General features: G+C 25.0%; 1 protein-coding gene across 4 annotated transcripts in view; it reads left to right on the forward strand.

The window, feature by feature from the left end:
* The window catches only part of LOC135143710 (zinc finger protein 383-like), a 61,297-nt gene that overhangs the window by 22,080 nt on the left and 20,173 nt on the right, over positions 1 to 19,044 (forward strand). Inside the window, exons 3-4 of one of the 4 annotated variants that reach the window (XM_064075617.1) lie at positions 4,658 to 5,037; positions 5,086 to 5,753. The exons of the other annotated variants lie outside the window; for them this stretch is intronic. Coding sequence (XP_063931687.1) covers positions 4,658 to 5,037; positions 5,086 to 5,694 — 989 coding nt within the window. The 3' untranslated portion in view covers positions 5,695 to 5,753. Of the gene's footprint in view, positions 1 to 4,657; positions 5,038 to 5,085; positions 5,754 to 19,044 lie in introns of those variants that run through there. 4 annotated transcript variants of the gene reach the window in all.

Genomic DNA, 19,044 nt, shown 5'->3' on the forward strand with positions numbered 1-19,044 from the left:
ATAATGTAAAACCTTCTCGGGGGTCCCAAAAGTTTTTTTTTTTATAATATAAAACCTTCTCGGGATTTCCAACTGTATTTTTTTATAATGTGAAACCTCGGGGACTCCAAGTATCTTTTCATTTTAAATAATATAAAACCTTCTCAGTGCTCCCAACTGTTTCTCTTTTATTATGTAAAACCTTCTCGTGGGTCCCAACTGTTTCTTTTTATAATGTAAAACCTTCTCGGGGTTCCCAACTGTTTTTCTTTTATAATGTAAAACCTTCTCGGGGGTCGCATCTGTTTTTTTTTATAATGTAAAACCTTCTTGGGGTCCTAAACGTCTTTTTTTTAAACAGTGCAAAACCTTGTCGGGGATCCCAACTGCCTTTTTTTAAATAATGTAAAACCTTCTCGGGGGTCCCAACTGTCTTTTTTTTAATAATGTAAAACCTTCTCGGGGTTTCCAACTGTCCTTTTTTTTAAATAATGTAAAACTTTCGCGGGGGTCCCAACTGTATTTTTTTTAATAATGTAAAACCTTCTCAGAGATCCCAACTGTTTCTCTTTTATAATGTAAAACCTTCTCGTGGGGCCCAACTGTTTTTTTTTATAATGTAAAACCTTGGGGTCCCAACCGTCTTTTTTTTCTAAACAATGTAAAACCTCAGGGATCCCAACTGACCTTTTTTTAAATAATGTAAAACCTTCTCTGGGCTCCCAACTTCTTTTATAATGTAAAACCTCGGGGATCCCAACTGCTTTTTTTTTAATAATGTAAAACCTTCACAGGGATCCCAACTGCCTTTTTTTTAAATAATGTAAAACCTCGGGGGTCCCAACTGTTTTTTTTTTTTTATAATGTGAAACCTTCTCGGGGACTCCAAGTGTCTTTTCATTTTAAATAATGTAAAACCTCGGGGATCCCAACGGTCTTTTTTTTAATAATGTAAAACTTTCTTAGGGATCCCAACTGCCTTTCTTTTTAAATAATGTAAAACCTTCTCGTGGGTCCCAACTGTTTTTTTTTTTGTAATGTAAAACCTCCTTGGGTTCCCAACCGTCTTTTTTTTTAACAATGTAAAATCTTCTCGGGGATCCCAACTGCTTTTTTTTTAATAATGTAAAACCTTCTCGGGGATCCCAACTGCCTTTTTTTTAAATAATGTAAAACCTCGGGGGTCCCAACTGTTTTTTTTTTTTTATAATGTGAAACCTTCTCGGGGACTCCAAGTGTCTTTTCATTTTAAATAATGTAAAACCTCGGGGATCCCAACCGTCTTTTTTTTAATAATGTAAAACCTCAGGGATCCCAACTGCCTTTCTTTTTAAATAATGTAAAACCTTCTCGTGGGTCCCAACTGTTTTTCTTTTATAATGTAAAACCTCAGGGATCCCAACTGACCTTTTTTTAAATAATGTAAAACCTTCTCTGGGCTCCCAACTGTTTTTTTTTATATTGTAAAACCTCCTTAGATCCCCAACCGTCTTTTTTTTTAAACAATGTAAAATCTTGTCGGGGATCCCAACGGTCTTTTTTTTAATAATGTAAAAATTGAAACATTGCAAATCGGAAAATTGAAGAAACGAAAAATTGAAACAAAAAATTATAAAATCGGAACACTGAAAAATTGTAAAAGAAAGAAAATAAAAAACCGAAACGAAACATTGCAAATCGAAAATTTGAAGAAATAAAAAATTGAAAAATTAAAAATCAAAATTGAAAGAAGAAATTAAGTCAGTTTTTCAAGTTCTTGATTTCTAATTTTTAGGTTTTTCAAAGTTTTTTCATTTTTGATTTATTAATTATACAGTTTTTCCATTTTTTGATTCGAAAAGTTGAAAAATTGCAAAATTGAAAAAATCGAAAAATTGAAAATCTAGAAATTAAAAAATCGGGAAACAATAGGAAAACCGGAAAATCAAAAAAGTTCGAAGAACTAAAGAATAAGAAAAATTGAAAGAGAAAATTGGAAAAAAAATGAAAAACCGAAAAAATCCAAAAAAATGGAAGAACTGAGAAAACGAAAAATTGAAACATTGAAAAACTAAAAATCGTGAAACTGAACGCTAGAAAAAAATCATCAGAAATCAGAAAAAAATTGGAAAGAAAAAACGAATCGAATAAAGAAAGTGAAAAACCCAAAAAATTGTAAAATCGGAAAAACTGGAACATTAAAAGATCGAAATAGTGAAAAATTGAAACTCGAAAAATTGAAAAATCGAAGAAATGTAAAAAGTTTTAAAATCCAGTAATTGACAAATGGAAAAATATTAAAATCGAAAAATTGAAAAAATGAAGAGTATAAAAAATCTAAACGAAAAATTGAAGAAATGAAAAATCGAAAAATTGTAAAAGAAAGAAAGTAAAACCTCGAAAGGAAACATTGAAAAAAGAAATTAACATTTTTCGCTTCTTCAGTTCCAGTTCTTGATTTCCAATTTTTAGATTTTTCAGTTTTTTTCATTTTATACTTTTTCGTTTTTTTCATTTTAAATGTAAAATCCAGACACTAAAAAATCGGGAAAAAAATTGGAAAACCGAAAAATTAAAAAAAATCGAAGAACTGAAGAATCAAAAAATTGAAAGCGGAAATCTCTTTTTTTTTTGTAAAAAATGAAACAATGAAAAGACAAAAAATTGCAAAATCGAAAAACTGGAAAACCGAAAAGTTGCAAATCGAGAAACTTAAGAATCTAAAAAAAATCATGAATCTAAAAATTGGAAAGAAAAAAATTGGAAATCCCAAAAAATTGTAAAATCCAAAAAAATTATAGAATCGTCAAAACTGCAACATTAAAAGATCTAAATATTGAAAAATAAAAAATCAAAAAATGGAAAAATCGAATAAATGTAAAAAGTTTTAAAATTAAGTAATTGAAAAATGGAAAAGTATTAAAATCGAAAAATTAAAAACCGAAAAATTGCAAATCGAAAAATTATAATATTCAAAAAAGGCAAAATTTCACATCGATAAAAAAATATCAAATCAGAACATTAAAAACCGAAAAATTGGAAAATGTAATCGAAAAATGGAAAAATTGAAGAATTTGAAAATGAAGACTTGTGTTGCATGTTCTAAAATTAAAAAAAAAAACCGAAAAATTAAAAAAATGCAAATCGGAAAATTGTAAAAATAAAGAAAATAAAAAAATTGAAATTAGAATTTTTGCTTCTTCAATTTTTCAAGTTCTTGATTTCCAATTTTTAGCTTTTTCAAAATGTTCGCATTTTACTTCAGTTTTATGATTTTGCAATTTTTCCATTTTTTGGACCCGAAAAGTTTGAAAAATTGGAAAAAAGAAAAATTAAAAAAATACAAAATTGCAAAATTGAAAACTGGAAAATCGAAATTTTGTAAATCGAATCGAAGAAACGAAAAATGGAAACATTGAAAATGAATCGAAAAATTGAAAAACTTAAAAATTGTCAAATCGAAAAATTGTAGAATGGTCAAAATTGTAAAGTCGGAAAGCTGTAAGATTCAAAGATCGAAACAGTGAAAAATTAAATATCGAGAGAATTAAAAACCAAAAAATTGAAAAAGTACATAAATGAAAAAGTTATAAAGTTCAATAATTGGAGAATGAAGAAATTCTAAAATCGTAAAATCAAGAAAGTGACGTATTTCAAAAGTTATATATTATTACATATTTAAAACGAAAACTAGAAAAAATTGAAACGAAATATTGAAAAATGATGAAACTAAAAAATCTAAAATTGAAAAAGCGAAAAATTGTAAAAACAAAGAAAATAAAAAATCGAAAATTTGGAGAATCGAAAAATTGAAAAATTGAAGATCAAAAAATTGAAAGAAGAAATTTCAATTTTTTGCTTCTTCAATTTTTTGAGTTTTTGATTTCCAATTTTAAGATTTTTCAAAATTTTCGCTTTTTATTTTTTCGTTTTTTCATTTCCGATTGTTCAATTTTACGATTTTGTAATTTTTTCAACTCGAAAAGTTGAAAAATTGTAAAATTGAAAAATTAGCAAATTAAAAATCGAAAAACTAAAAAATTGGAAGAAAAGAGAAAACGAAAAAACAAAAAATTGCAAAATTGAAAAACTGGAAAATTGAAAATTCAAAAATTGAAATATCCAAAGTTGGAAAATCGACAAACTGAAAAATTTGAAGATGAAAATTCGAAGAATTGCGCATCATAAAATTGAATATATTGGAATTGAAAAAACAAAAATTATAAAATCGGAACATTGAAAAATTGAAAAACTATAAAAAAATTAAAGAAACGAAAAATCGGAAAATTAAAATTTGAAAAATTGAGAAATCCAAAAGTCGAAAAATTGAAAAGTCTAAAAGTCGAAAATTTGTAAATCGCAAAACTGAAGAAACAAAAATATGGAAAAATTGAAGAACTGAAATATTCAACTCAAAAAGCTGCAGCAGCGTTTTACTTTATAGAGGTTATAAGAAAACAAAAATCGCAAAAAAAATATAATTTTTCAAAGAAACGGGATTTGTTGAGTACTTCATAGGCAAGGGAAGTTCTGTCGAAATGACCTTCGACCAATTTTTTATTGTGAATCGTGTAAACGGTATCGAGACGCCATAGTTTTCCAGTGTCGTTTGCGCCAGATTATGATTATTTAACTCTATACTAGTACATAAACCTTGCGCCACTCGAGCACTGACAGTGACCTGGACGCCCTCTTCCAGACGTTGCGAGCGCCGCAAGCAGTGGAAGGTACAGTTCCTTGCCCGAGCGATCAAAGAAAACGTACGAAACCTCGTATAATAGTTTTAAAGATTGGCGTAAGAAGCACGGAGCGGAAGCCATAACCGAGAACGTTCTCCTCGCTTATTTCGTCGAAAAGTCGGAGCACCTCAAATCTTCGACTCTCTATTCCGAGTACTCAAAGCTAAAAGCCTCCCTCGCCGTAAGAGAGGGCGCCGACATAAAGTCGTTCACAAAGTTGACAGACTTCTTGAAAAAGAACTCGATTGGCTACCGTGCCGAGAAGTCGAGGATCTTCTCGAGGACCCAGCTTAAGAGATTCCTTCTCGAAGCACCCGACGAAAGATATTTGCTGATGAAGGTAATTACCAATCTTGTATTTTGTGAATATTAATCGATTGCGATTTAGGTTGCCTTCATTTTTGGCATCGCTGGGGCATGCCGAACCCACGAGTTCGTGCAGATGACCGTAGACCACATAGAAGATAAAGGATCGACGTTAATAGTAAACATACCGCAAGTGAGGGCGAACAGAAAGCGGTCTTTTATCATTGATAACGTCATAGCTGAAATGAACTTGATCGAGATATATCGGAAATATGCGTCGCTTAGACCGACGTGTACTAGTCATCGGCGCTTCTTCATGGCGTATAGACAAGGAAGGTGCTCGAATCAAGTAGTCGGCGTACACGCCTTCGGAAAATTTCCGAGCGAGGTCGCTAAGCATCTCAAACTGGAAAGTCCGACCAGTTACAACGGGCACTGCTATAGACGGACTTCGGATTATTTGAAACGCAGCGGCGGCTGGCCGTCGGTAACGATGACGGAGTATCATTTCGCGGAGGAGAGTGTAGACGAGCTCGAGATGGAAATCAACGATGACGTGAGGGTCAAAGTTGAACCGTGCACTAAAACAAAGGCAGAGTCACCACGTATCCTCGAAATGGAGGTTGACAGGGACGTCATCTGCGTAAAAGAGGAACAGATTTTGCGGGAGGTTAAAATAGAGAGGTACTAAGCTCGACTGAAATATGAGTGCGCGGGTTATTAATGTAATTATACGAAAAGACTGATTATGTTTTTTTTATATATAAAAAAAAAATCGTTATAAACATTAAAACTTGTAAAGTGCTTCGTTTGTTCTTGGTTTATTAAAGGTCGTTGATTTTGACAATAATAAATGGCTTTTGTGATTTTCGTTCCACGAATATTAATTTTACACACATTGATACGATTTTTAGAAATGAAAAAGTCAAAAAATAAATACACTGAACGTCCTGTATATTTTTTGCGACTCTGGTTACCCACAAACATGATTTATTTGTTTTTTAAAAAATCGCGTACTGATTGTCGTTTCGTGAAGAACATTTTGGTTCAGAGTTGGCTTTAATTAAGCAATTCTTCTTTAATTTACCTGACGCGCTGGGATAGAGGACTACCGGACATGGGTCATAAAAGTATAATATAATTATATATTAAATATTAATTTTAATATTCGAGATAATTATTATATTATTCAAACACAATTTAGACACTGTAGAGCAAACAAGGCTTATCAAGCCCGTCTATTACTTTATTCGCCTAAATGTATTATTAATACCGTTTTCAAATTACACCAAAATTGAAAAATTGAAACATTTTTTATGAAAAAAATCGGTAAACCGAAAAATTGAAAAATCTATAAATCGAGAAATTGAACAATCTAAAAATTAAACAATTTATAAATCGAAGAATTGGAAAATCAAAAAATCTAAACCGAGAACTTGAAAAATCGAATAGTCGAGAAATCAAAACATCAAGCAAAACAAAAAAATTAACGGAAAATCTAGAACTTAAAAATTGAAAAATTGAAAAACCGAGAAATCGAAACATCAAAAAATGGAAAAATTGAAGAACCGAAACATTGCAAAATCTCAGAACTGAAATACTGAAAAACTGAAAAATGGAAGGAAAATTGAAAAATCGAAAAAGTGAAAAAATTCAAAACTGAAACATTGAAAAATCCAGAAATCGAAAAATTGAAAAATCACAATTGAAGAAAGAATTGAAAAATCAAGCAACAGAGAAATGGGAAAATCAAAAAATCAGTTAATCGAAAAATTGAAAAATCGAAAAATTTAGAAACGTCAAAAATTGAAAACTGAAAAATAAAAAAAATTAAAAATCGTAAATATCGTAAAGTTAATAAATTAAAAAACTGACAATTTTTGAAAAAAAAATCGTATCAAAAACTAAAAATTCAAAAAATCGAGAAATTGAACAATCAAAAAATCAAAACATTGAAATCCCAGTAAGTTGATAAATAGGAAAATTTAAAAAACAAAAATTTTAAAAATTCAAGAATCGAACAACAAAAAAAATCTAAGCCTGAAAACTCAGAAAATTGAATGATCGAGAACAAAAAATCTAAAATTTAAAAATTCGACAAATTAAAAAATCATGGAAAAATAGGTCTTCCGTTCCGTCCGTCTGTCTGTCTGCCTGTGTCCTGTTTGTCCGGAGAGAAAAAGAGAAATTGAACAATCTAAAAATTAAACAATTTAAAAATCGAAGAATTGGAAAACCAAAAAATCTAAACCGAGAACTTGAAAAATCGAATAATCGAGAAATCAAAACATCAAGGAAAACAAAAAAATTAACGGAAAATCTAGAACTTAAAAATTGAAAAATTAAAATACCTATCGAAAAATGAAAAACCGAGAAATCGAAACATCAAAAAATGGAAAAATTGAAGAACCGAAACATTGCAAAATCTCAGAACTGCAATACTGAAAAACTGAAAAATGGAAGGAAAATTGAAAAATCGAAAAAGTGAAAAAATTCAAAACTGAAATCTTGAAAAACTGAAAAATGGAAAGAAAATTGAAGAATCGGAAAAGTGAAAAAATCCAAAACTGAAACATTGAAAAATCCAGAAATCGAAAAATTGAAAAATCACAATTGAAGAAAGAATCGAAAAATCAAGCAATAGAGAAATGGGAAAATCAAAAAATCAGTTAATCGAAAAATTGAAAAATCGAAAAATTTAGAAACGTCAAAAATTGAAAACTGAAAAATAAAAAAAATTAAAAATCGTAAAACTGAAATACCGTAAAGTTAATAAATTAAAAAACTGAAAATTTTTGAAAAAAAAATCGTATCAAAAACTAAAAATTCAAAAAATCGAGAAATTGAACAATCAAAAAATCAAAACATTGAAATCCCAGTAAGTTGATAAATAGCAAAATTTAAAAAACAAAAATTTTAAAAATTCAAGAATTGAACAACAAAAAAATCTAAGCCTGAAAACTCAGAAAATTGAATGATCGAGAAGAAATAATCTAAAATTTAAAAATTCGACAAATTGAAAAATCATGGAACTGAAAAATCGAAAAGTCGAGATAGTGAGAAATCTAAAAACCTAAAACTTTAAAAACTGAAAAATTAAAATATCGAAAAATTTAAAAACCGAGAAAAAGGAGAAAAAGTTTTTTTCATTTCTTTCTTTTTTTAATGATTCGGTTTCAAAATTTTTCGTTTTTTCGATAATTTTTTAATTTTTCGTAAATACAATTTTTCATTTTTGGATTTTTCAGTTTCTCAATTTTTAATTTTTCGATTTTTCAATTCTTCCTTTCTTCAATTTTCCACGTTATTGATTTTTATTTTTCATTTTCTCGATTTTATATCACAATTTTTTGTTTTTTCATTTCATTTATTTTTTCAGTGTTTCTTCCGATTTTATAATTTATCCTTATTAAATTTTCCGATTTTGCAAATTTTGCAATTTTTGGATTTCCAGTTATCCGATTTTCAGATTTCTTTAATTTTCAATATTTCGATTTTAGAATACATATTTCGTTTTTGCAATTTACCAATTTTTAATTTACTGAATTTTTAATCTTCCATTTTTTGAATTTTGGTTTCTTCATTTTTCAAGTCTTAATTTCCCATTTTTAGATTTTGAAGGTTTTTCATTTTATACTTTTTCGTTTTTTCATTTTTGATTTATCAATTTCGCAATTTTTCCATTTTTTGATTCGAAAAATTGAAACATTTCAAAATTGAATGATCCAAAAATCAAAAATCCCCAAACTAAAAAATCGGAAAAGGATTTAAAAACCGAAAAATTGCAAAAAAATCGAAGAACTGAAAGAACGAAAAATTGAAACATTGAAACCAAAAATCGCGAAACCTAAAAAATAAAAAAAAATCATGGACCGAAAAATCGGAAAGAAGAAAAAACGAATCGAATAAAAAAATTTGAAAAACCAGAAAATTGGAAAATCGAAAAATTATAGAATCGTCAATTTGTAAAGATCGAAAAATTGAATAAATGTAAAAATCTTAAAACCCAATAATTGAAAAAATTCAAAAAAGGAAAAATTGAAGAAATACAAATCGAAAAAAGCTAGAAAATCGAAAAACTGAAAAACTTGATGAGTTGTATGTGGTAAAATTGAAGAAAAAATAAATAAAATATTGAAACATTTCAAATCGAAAAATTGAAAAAAATAAAAGTGAAAAAACAAAAAATTATAAAATCAGAACACTGAAGAAGAAGAAAGAAAATAAAAAACCCAAACAAAACATTGCAAATCGAAAATTTGAAGAAATGAAAAATTGAAAAATTAAAAATAAAAAAATTGAAAGAATTTAAAATTTTTCGATTCTTCAGTTTTTCAAGTTCTTGATTCATAATTTTTAGATTTTTCAAAGTTTTTTTCATTTTATTATTTTTCGTTTTTATATTTTTTTAATCAATTTTACGGTTTTTTCATTTTTTTGATTCGAAAAGTTGAAAAATTGGAAAATCGAAAAAATCGAAAAATTGAAAATCTAGATATTAAAAAATCGGGAAACAATAAGAAAACCGGAAAATCAAAAAAAAATTGATAAACCGAAAAATTTCAAAAAAATGGAAGAACTGAAAAAACGAAAAATTGAAACATTGAAAAACTAAAAATCGTGAAACTAAACAATAGAAAAAATCATGAATCTAAAAATTGGAAAGAAAAAACGAATCGAATCAAAAAATTTAAAAACCCAAAAAATTGTAAAATCGGAAAATTATAGAATCGTCTAAATTGTAACATTAAAAGCTCGAAATATTGAAAAATTAAAACTCGAAAAACTGAAAAATCGAATAAATGTAAAAAGTTTTAAAATCCAATAATAATTGGAAAATGGAAAAATATTAAAATCCAAAAATTTAAAAAATAAAGAAAATAAAAAATCTAAACGAAAAATTGAAGAATTGAAAAATTCTAAATCGAAGAAAGTTAGAAAATCGAAAAATTTAAAAGTGAAAACTTGAAAAAAAATTTAAACATTGCAAATCGGAAAATTGAAGGAACGAAAAATTGAAACAAAAAATTATAAAATCGGAACACTGAAAAATTGTAAAAGAAAGAAAATAAAAAACCGAAACGAAACATTGCAAATCGAAAATTTGAAGAAATAAAAAATTGAAGAACTGAAAAATTGAAAAATTAAAAATCAAAATTGAAAGAAGAAATTAAGTCAGTTTTTTCTTGATTTCTAATTTTTAGGTTTTTTAAAGTTTTTTCATTTTATTCTTTTTCGTTTTTTCATTTTTGATTTATCAGTTATACAGTTTTTCCATTTTTTGATTCGAAAAATTGAAAAATCGAAAAATTTAGAAACGTCAAAAATTGAAAACTGAAAAATAAAAAAAATAAAAATCGTAAAACTGAAATATCGTAGTTAATAAATTGAAAAACTGAAAATTTTTGAAAAAAAAATCGTATCAAAAACTAAAAATTCAAAAAACCGAGAAATTGAACAATCAAAAAATCAAAACATTGAAATCCCAGTAAGTTGATAAATAGGAAAATTTAAAAAACAAAAATTTTAAAAATTCAAGAATTGAACAACAAAAAAAATCTAAGCCTGAAAACTCAGAAAATTGAGTGATCGAGAACAAAAAATCTAAAATTTAAAAATTCGACAAATTGAAAAATCATGGAACTGAAAAATCGAAGAGTCGAGATAGTGAGAAATCTAAAAACCTAAAACTTTAAAAACTGAAAAATTAAAATATCGAAAAATTTAAAAACCGAGAGAACATAATATCAAAAATTTGAAAAATTGAAGAAACGAAATATTGCAAAATTCCAAAGCTGAAATATTGAACAACCTAATGGAAGGAAAATTAAAGAATCGAAATAGTGAAAAAATCCCAAACTGAAACATTGAAAAATCCAGAAATCGAAAAATTGAAAAATCACAATTGAAGAAAGAATTGAAAAATCAAGCAATAGAGAAATGGGAAAATCAAAAAATCAGTTAATCGAAAAATTGAAAAATCGAAAAATTTAGAAACGTCAAAAATTGAAAACTGAAAAATAAAAAAAATAAAAATCGTAAAACTGAAATATCGTAGTTAATAAATTGAAAAACTGAAAATTTTTGAAAAAAAAAATCGTATCAAAAACTAAAAATTCAAAAAACCGAGAAATTGAACAATCAAAAAATCAAAACATTGAAATCCCAGTAAGTTGATAAATAGGAAAATTTAAAAAACAAAAATTTTAAAAATTCAAGAATTGAACAACAAACGAAATCTAAGCCTGAGAACTCAGAAAATTGAATGATCGAGAACAAAAAATCTAAAATTTAAAAGTTCGACAAATTGAAAAATTATGGAACTGAAAAATCAAAAAGTCGAGATAGTGGGAAATCTAAAAACCTAAAACTTTAAAAACTGAAAAATTATAATATCGAAAAATTTAAAAACCGAGAAAAAGGAGAAAAAGTTTTGTTTTTTTCATTTCTTTCTTTTTTTAATGATTCGGTTTCAAAATTTTTCGTTTTTTCAATAATTTTTTAATTTTTCGTAAATACAATTTTTCATTTTTGGATTTTTCAGTTTCTCAATTTTTAATTTTTCGATTTTTCAATTCTTCCTTTCTTCAATTTTCCACGTTATTGATTTTTATTTTTCATTTTCTCGATTTTATATCACAATTTTTTGTTTTTTCATTTCATTTATTTTTTCAGTGTTTCTTCCGATTTTATAATTTATCCTTATTAAATTTTCCGATTTTGCAAATTTTGCAATTTTTGGATTTTCAGTTATCCGATTTTCAGATTTCTTTAATTTTCAATATTTCGATTTTAGAATACATATTTCGTTTTTGCAATTTACCAATTTTTAATTTACTGAATTTTTAATCTTCCATTTTTTGAATTTTGGTTTCTCATTTTTCAAGTCTTAATTTCCCATTTTTAAATTTTGAAGGTTTTTCATTTTATACTTTTTCGTTTTTTCATTTTTGATTTATCAATTTCGCAATTTTTCCATTTTTTGATTCGAAAAGTTGAAACATTTCAAAATTGAATGATCCAAAAATCAAAAATCCCCAAACTAAAAAATCGGAAAAGGATTTAAAAACCGAAAAATTGCAAAAAAATCGAAGAACTGAAAGAACGAAAAATTGAAACATTGAAACCAAAAATCGCGAAACCTAAAAAATAAAAAAAAAATCATGGACCGAAAAATCGGAAAGAAGAAAAAACGAATCGAATAAAAAAATTTGAAAATCCAGAAAATTGGAAAAACTAAAAATTATAGAATCGTCAATTTCTAAAGATCGAAAAATTGAATAAATGTAAAAATCTTAAAACCCAATAATTGAAAAATTCAAAAAAGGAAAAATTGAAGAAATACAAATCGAAAAAAGCTAGAAAATCGAAAAACTGAAAAACTTGATGAGTTGTATGTGGTAAAATTGAAGAAAAAATAAATAAAATATTGAAACATTTCAAATCGAAAAATTGAAAAAAATAAAAGTGAAAAAACAAAAAATTATAAAATCAGAACACTGAAGAAGAAAAAAGAAAATAAAAAACCCAAACAAAACATTGCAAATCGAAAATTTGAAGAAATGAAAAATTGAAAAATTAAAAATAAAAAAATTGAAAGAATTTAAAATTTTTCGATTCTTCAGTTTTTCAAGTTCTTGATTAATAATTTTTAGATTTTTCAAAGTTTTTTTCATTTTATTATTTTTCGTTTTTATATTTTTTTATCAATTTTACAGTTTTTTCATTTTTTTGATTCGAAAAGTTGAAAAATTGGAAAATTGAAAAAAATCGAAAAATTGAAAATCTAGATATTAAAATATCGGGAAACAATAAGAAAACCGGAAAATCAAAAAAAATTGATAAACCGAAAAATTCCAAAAAAATGGAAGAACTGAAAAAACGAAAAATTGAAACATTGAAAAACTAAAAATCGTGAAACTAAACAATAGAAAAAATCATGAATCTAAAAATTGGAAAGAAAAAACGAATCGAATAAAAAAATTTAAAAACCCAAAAAATTGTAAAATCGGAAAATTATAGAATCGTCTAAATTGTAACATTAAAAGCTCGAAATATTGAAAAATTAAAACTCGAAAAATTGAAAAATCGAATAAATGTAAAAAGTTTTAAAATCCAATAATAATTGGAAAATGGAAAAATATTAAAATCCAAAAATTTAAAAAATAAAGAAAATAAAAAATCTAAACGAAAAATTGAAGAATTGAAAAATTCTTAATCGAAAAAAGTTAGAAAATCGAAAAATTTAAAAGTGAAAACTTGAAAAAAAATTTAAACATTGCAAATCGGAAAATTGAAGGAACGAAAAATTGAAACAAAAAATTATAAAATCGGAACACTGAAAAATTGTAAAAGAAAGAAAATAAAAAACCGAAACGAAACATTGCAAATCGAAAATTTGAAGAAATAAAAAACTGAAGAACTGAAAAATTGAAAAATTAAAAATCAAAATTGAAAGAAGAAATTAAGTAAGTTTTTTCTTGATTTCTAATTTTTAGGTTTTTTAAAGTTTTTTCATTTTATTCTTTTTCGTTTTTTCATTTTTGATTTATCAGTTATACAGTTTTTCCATTTTTTGATTCGAAAAATTGAAAAATCGAAAAATTTAGAAACGTCAAAAATTGAAAACTGAAAAATAAAAAAAATTAAAAATCGTAAAACTGAAATATCGTAAAGTTAATAAATTAAAAAACTGAAAATTTTTGAAAAAAAAATCATCAAAAACTAAAAATTCAAAAAATCGAGAAATTGAACAATCAAAAAATCCAAACATTGAAATCGCAGTAAGTTGATAAATAGGAAAATTTAAAAAACAAAAATTTTAAAAATCCAAGAATTGAACAACAAAAAAAATCTAAGCCTGAAAACTCAGAAAATTGAATGATCGAGAACAAAAATCTAAATTTTAAAAATTCGACAAATTGAAAAATCATGGAACTGAGAAATCGAAAAGTCGAGATAGTGAGAAATCTAAAAACCTAAAACTTTAAAAACTGAAAAATTAAAATATCGAAAAATTTAAAAACCGAGAAAACACAATATCAAAAATTTGAAAAATTGAAGAAACGAAATATTGCAAAATTCCAAAGCTGAAATATTGAAAAACCTAAAAACGGAAGGAAAATTAAAGAATCGAAACAGTGAAAAAATCCCAAACTGAAACATTGAAAAATTGAGAAATGGAAAAATTGAAAAAAAAAATGGAGAATTGAAGAAACGAAAAATTGAAACATTGAAAAACTAAAAACGGAGAAACAAAAATTCATGAATCAAAAAATTGGAAAGAAGAGAAAACGGAGCGAATTACAAAATTGTAAAATCCAAAAAATTGTAAAATCAAAAAATTGTAGAATAGTCAAATTGTAAAGATCGAATAAATGTAAAAGGTTTTAATATCCAATAATTGAAAAAAGGAAACATTTCACATTGATAAAAGAAAAATTATAAAATCAGAATATTGCAGAACCGAAAAATTGAAAAAATAAAGAAAATACCCTAAACCGAAAGTCGAAATATAAAAAAAAATAAAACAATGTTGTAAAGTTGAAGAAAAAAAGTAACGAAAATTGAAAAAATTGAAATTGAAAAAACGAAGAATTATAAAATCGGAACACTGAAAAAGCGAAAATTTGAAGAATGGAAAAATTGAAAAATTAAAAATCAAAAAATTAAAAGAAGAAATTCAAATTTTTCGATTCTTCAATTTTTCAAGTTCCTGATTTCTAATTTTTAAATTTTTCAAAATTTTCATATTTTACTTTTTAGTTTTTTGATTTTTGATTTTCATTTTTCAATTTTACGATTTTGCAATTTTTCCATTTTTTCGATTCAAAAAGTTGAAAAATCGTAAAATTGAAAAATCAGCAAATCAAAAATCGAAAAACTAAAAATCGGAAAAAATTGAAAAATCGAAAAATTGAATTAAATCCAAGAATTGAAGAAACGAAAAATTGAAACATTGAAAAACTAAAAATCGATAAACTTAAAAATAGAAAAAAAATCATGAATCGAAAAATTGGAAAGAAGAAAAAACAAATCCAATGAAAAAAATTGGAAAACCCAAAAAATTGTAAAATTGAAAAATTATAGAACGGTCAATTTGTAAAATCGAAAAATTGTATCAGTAAAAGATCGAAAAATTGAAAAATTAACAATTGATAAATCGAAAAAATCGAATAAATGTAAAAGTTTTAAAATCCAATAATTGAAAAATGGAAAAATTCTAAACTGAAAAAGTAAAAACCGAAAAATTGCAAATCGAAAAATTGAAAAAATTCAAAAGAGGAAAAATTTCACGTTTATAAAAGAAAAATGATAAAATCAGAAAATTGAAAAACCGAAAAATTGAGAAAATAAAGAAGATAAGAAACCGAAACGAAAAATTGTTTAAAATCCAATAATTGAAAAATGGAAAAATTCTAAATTGACAAATTAAAAACCGAAAAATCGAAAATCGAAAAATTGAAAAAATTCGAAAGAGGAAAAATTTCATGTTGATTCAAGAAAAATGATAAAATCAGAATATTGAAAAACCGAAAAATTGAAAAAATAAAGAAAATAAGAAACCGAAACGAAAAATTGAAGAAATGAAAGATTGAAAAATTAAAAATCAAAAAATGGAAAGAAATTTAAATTGTTCGCTTCTTTAATTTTTTAAGTTCTTAATTTCCAGTTTTTAGATTTTTCAAAAATTTAATTTTTTACTTTTTCAATTTTCCATTTGATTTTTCAATTTCACGATTTTGCAATTTTTCCATTTTTTCGATTCGAAAAGTTGTAAAATCGTAAAATTGAAAAATCAGCAAATTAAAATGGAAAAACTAAAAAATCGGGGAAAATAAATTGAAAAATCGAAGAATTAAAGAAACGAAAAATTGGACCATTGAAAAACTAAAAATGGAGAAACTAAAAAATAGAAAAAAACTCAAGAATCGAAAAATTGGAAAGAAGAAAAAATGAATCGAATAAAAAAAATTGGAAAACCCAAAATATTGTAAAATCGAAAAATTATAGAATGGTTAATGTGTAAAGTCGAAAAATTTTAACATTAAAAGACCGAAAAATTGAAAAATTAAAAATGTACAAATTGAAAACCGAATAAATGTATAGTTTTAAAATCCAATAATTGAAAAACGGTAAAATTCTAAAACGAAAAATTGAAAACCGAAAAATTGCAAATCGAAAAATTGAGAGAATTCAAAAAAGGAAAAATTTCGCGTTGATCAAAGAAAAATTATAAAATCAGAACATTGAAAAACCGAAAAATTGGAAACAATGAAAATAAGAAACCGAAACGAAAAATTGAAGAAATGAAAAATTGAAAAATTGAAAAAAATTGTAAAAAGAAATTTAAATAATCGACAAATCAAAACATCAAGCAACACAAAAAAATTAACGGAAAATCTAGAACTTAAGAATTGAAAAATTGAAAAACCGAGAAATCGAAAAATTGAAAAATCACAATTGAAGAAAGAACTCAAAAATCAAGCAATAGAGAAATGGGAAAATCAAAAAATCAGTTAATCGAAAAATTGAAAAATCGAAAAATTTAGAAACGTCAAAAATTGAAAACTGAAAAATAAAAAAAATTAAAAAGCGTGAAACTGAAATATCGTAAAGTTAATAAATTAAAAAACTGAAAATTTTTGAAAAAAAAAATCGTGTCAAAAACTAAAAATTCAAAAAATCGAGAAATTGAACAATCAAAAAATCAAAACATTGAAATCGCAGTAAGTTGATATATAGGAAAATTTAAAAAACAAAAATTTTAAAAATCCAAGAATTGAACAACAACAAAAATCTAAGCCTGAAAACTCAGAAAATTGAATGATCGAGAACAAAAAATCTAAAATTTAAAAATTCGACAAATTGAAAAATCATGGAACTGAAAAATCGAAAAGTCGAGATAGTGAGAAATCTAAAAACCTAAAACTTAAAAAACTGAAAAATTAAAATATCGAAAAGTTTAAAAACCGAGAAAACACAATATCAAAAATTTGAAAAATTGAAGAAACGAAATATTGCAAAATTCCAAAGCTGAAATATTGAAAAACCTAAAAATGGAAGGAAAATTAAAGAATCAGAAAAGTGAAAAAATCCCAAACTGAAACATTGAAAAATTGAGAAATGGAAAAATTGAAAAAAAAATGGAGAATTGAAGAAACGAAAAATTGTAACATTGAAAAACTAAAAACGGAGAAACAAAAATTCATGAATAAAAAAATTGGAAAGAAGAGAAAACGGAGCGAATTACAAAATTGTAAAATCCAAAAAATTGTAAAATCAAAAAATTGTAGAATAGTCAAATTGTAAAGATCGAATAAATGTAAAAAGTTTTAATATCCAATAACTGAAAAAAGGAAACATTTCACATTGATAAAAGAAAAATTATAAAATCAGAATATTGCAAAACCGAAAAATTGAAAAAATAAAGAAAATACCCTAAACCGAAAATCGAAATATAAAAAAAATTAAAACAATGTTGTAAAGTTGAAGAAAAAAAAGTAACGAAAATTGAAAAAATTGAAATTGAAAAAACGAAGAATTATAAAGTCGGAACACTGAAAAAGCGAAAATTTGAAGAATGGAAAAATTGAAAAATTAAAAATCAAAAAATTAAAAGAAGAAATTCAAATTTTTCGATTCTTCAATTTTTCAAGTTCCTGATTTCTAATTTTTAAATTTTTCAAAATTTTCATATTTTACTTTTTAGTTTTTTGATTTTTGATTTTCATTTTTCAATTTTACGATTTTGCAATTTTTCCATTTTTTCGATTCAAAAAGTTGAAAAATCGTAAAATTGAAAAATCAGCAAATCAAAAATCGAAAAACTAAAAATCGGAAAAAATTTAAAAATCGAAAAATTGAATTAAATCCAAGAATTGAAGAAACGAAAAATTGAAACATTGAAAAACTAAAAATCGATAAACTTAAAAATAGAAAAAAAAAACATGAATCGAAAAATTGGAAAGAAGAAAAAACAAATCCAATGAAAAAAATTGGAAAACCCAAAAAATTGTAAAATTGAAAAATTATAGAACGGTCAATTTGTAAAATCGAAAAATTGTATCATTGAAAGATCGAAAAATTGAAAAATTAACAGTTGATAAATCGAAAAAATCGAATAAATGTAAAAGTTTTAAAATCCAATAATTGAAAAATGGAAAAATTCTAAACTGAACAAGTAAAAACCGAAAAATTGCAAATCGAAAAATTGAAAGAATTCAAAAGAGGAAAAATTTCACGTTTATAAAAGAAAAATGATAAAATCAGAATATTGAAAAACCGAAAAATTGAAAAAATAAAGAAGATAAGAAACCGAAACGAAAAATTGAAGAATGGAAAGATTGAAAAATGAAAAATCAAAAAATGGAAAGAAATTTAAATTTTTTGCTTCTTTAATTTTTTACTTTTTCAATTTTCCATTTGATTTTTCAATTTCACGATTTTGCAATTTTTCCATTTTTTCGATTCGAAAAGTTGTAAAATCGTAAAATTGAAAAATCAGCAAATTAAAATGGAAAAACTAAAAAATCGGGGAAAATAAATTGAAAAATCGAAGAATTAAAGAAACGAAAAATTGGAACATTGAAAAACTAAAAATGGAGAAACTTAAAAATAGAAAAAAATTCAAGAATCGAAAAATTGGAAAGAAGAAAAAATTAATCGAATAAAAAAAATTGGAAAACCCAAAATATTGTAAAATCGAAAAATTATAGAATGGTTAATTTGTAAAGTCGAAAAATTTTAACATTAAAAGACCGAAAAATTGAAAAATTAAAAATGCACAAATTGAAAACCGAATAAATGTATAGTTTTAAAATCCAATAATTGAAAAACGGTAAAATTCTAAACTGAAAAAGTAAAAACCGAAAAACTGCAAATCGAAAAATTGAAAAAATTCAAAAGAGGAAAAATTTCACGTTTATAAAAGAAAAATGATAAAATCAGAAAATTGAAAAACCGAAAAATTGAGAAAATAAAGAAGATAAGAAACCGAAACGAAAAATTGTTTAAAATCCACTAATTGAAAAATGGAAAA

Source organism: Zophobas morio, unplaced genomic scaffold, assembly GCF_036711695.1.
Source record: "Zophobas morio isolate AGI-343-1 ecotype UQ-CSIRO unplaced genomic scaffold, CSIRO_AGI_Zmor_V1 ptg000074l, whole genome shotgun sequence".
NCBI lineage: Eukaryota > Metazoa > Arthropoda > Insecta > Coleoptera > Tenebrionidae > Zophobas > Zophobas morio.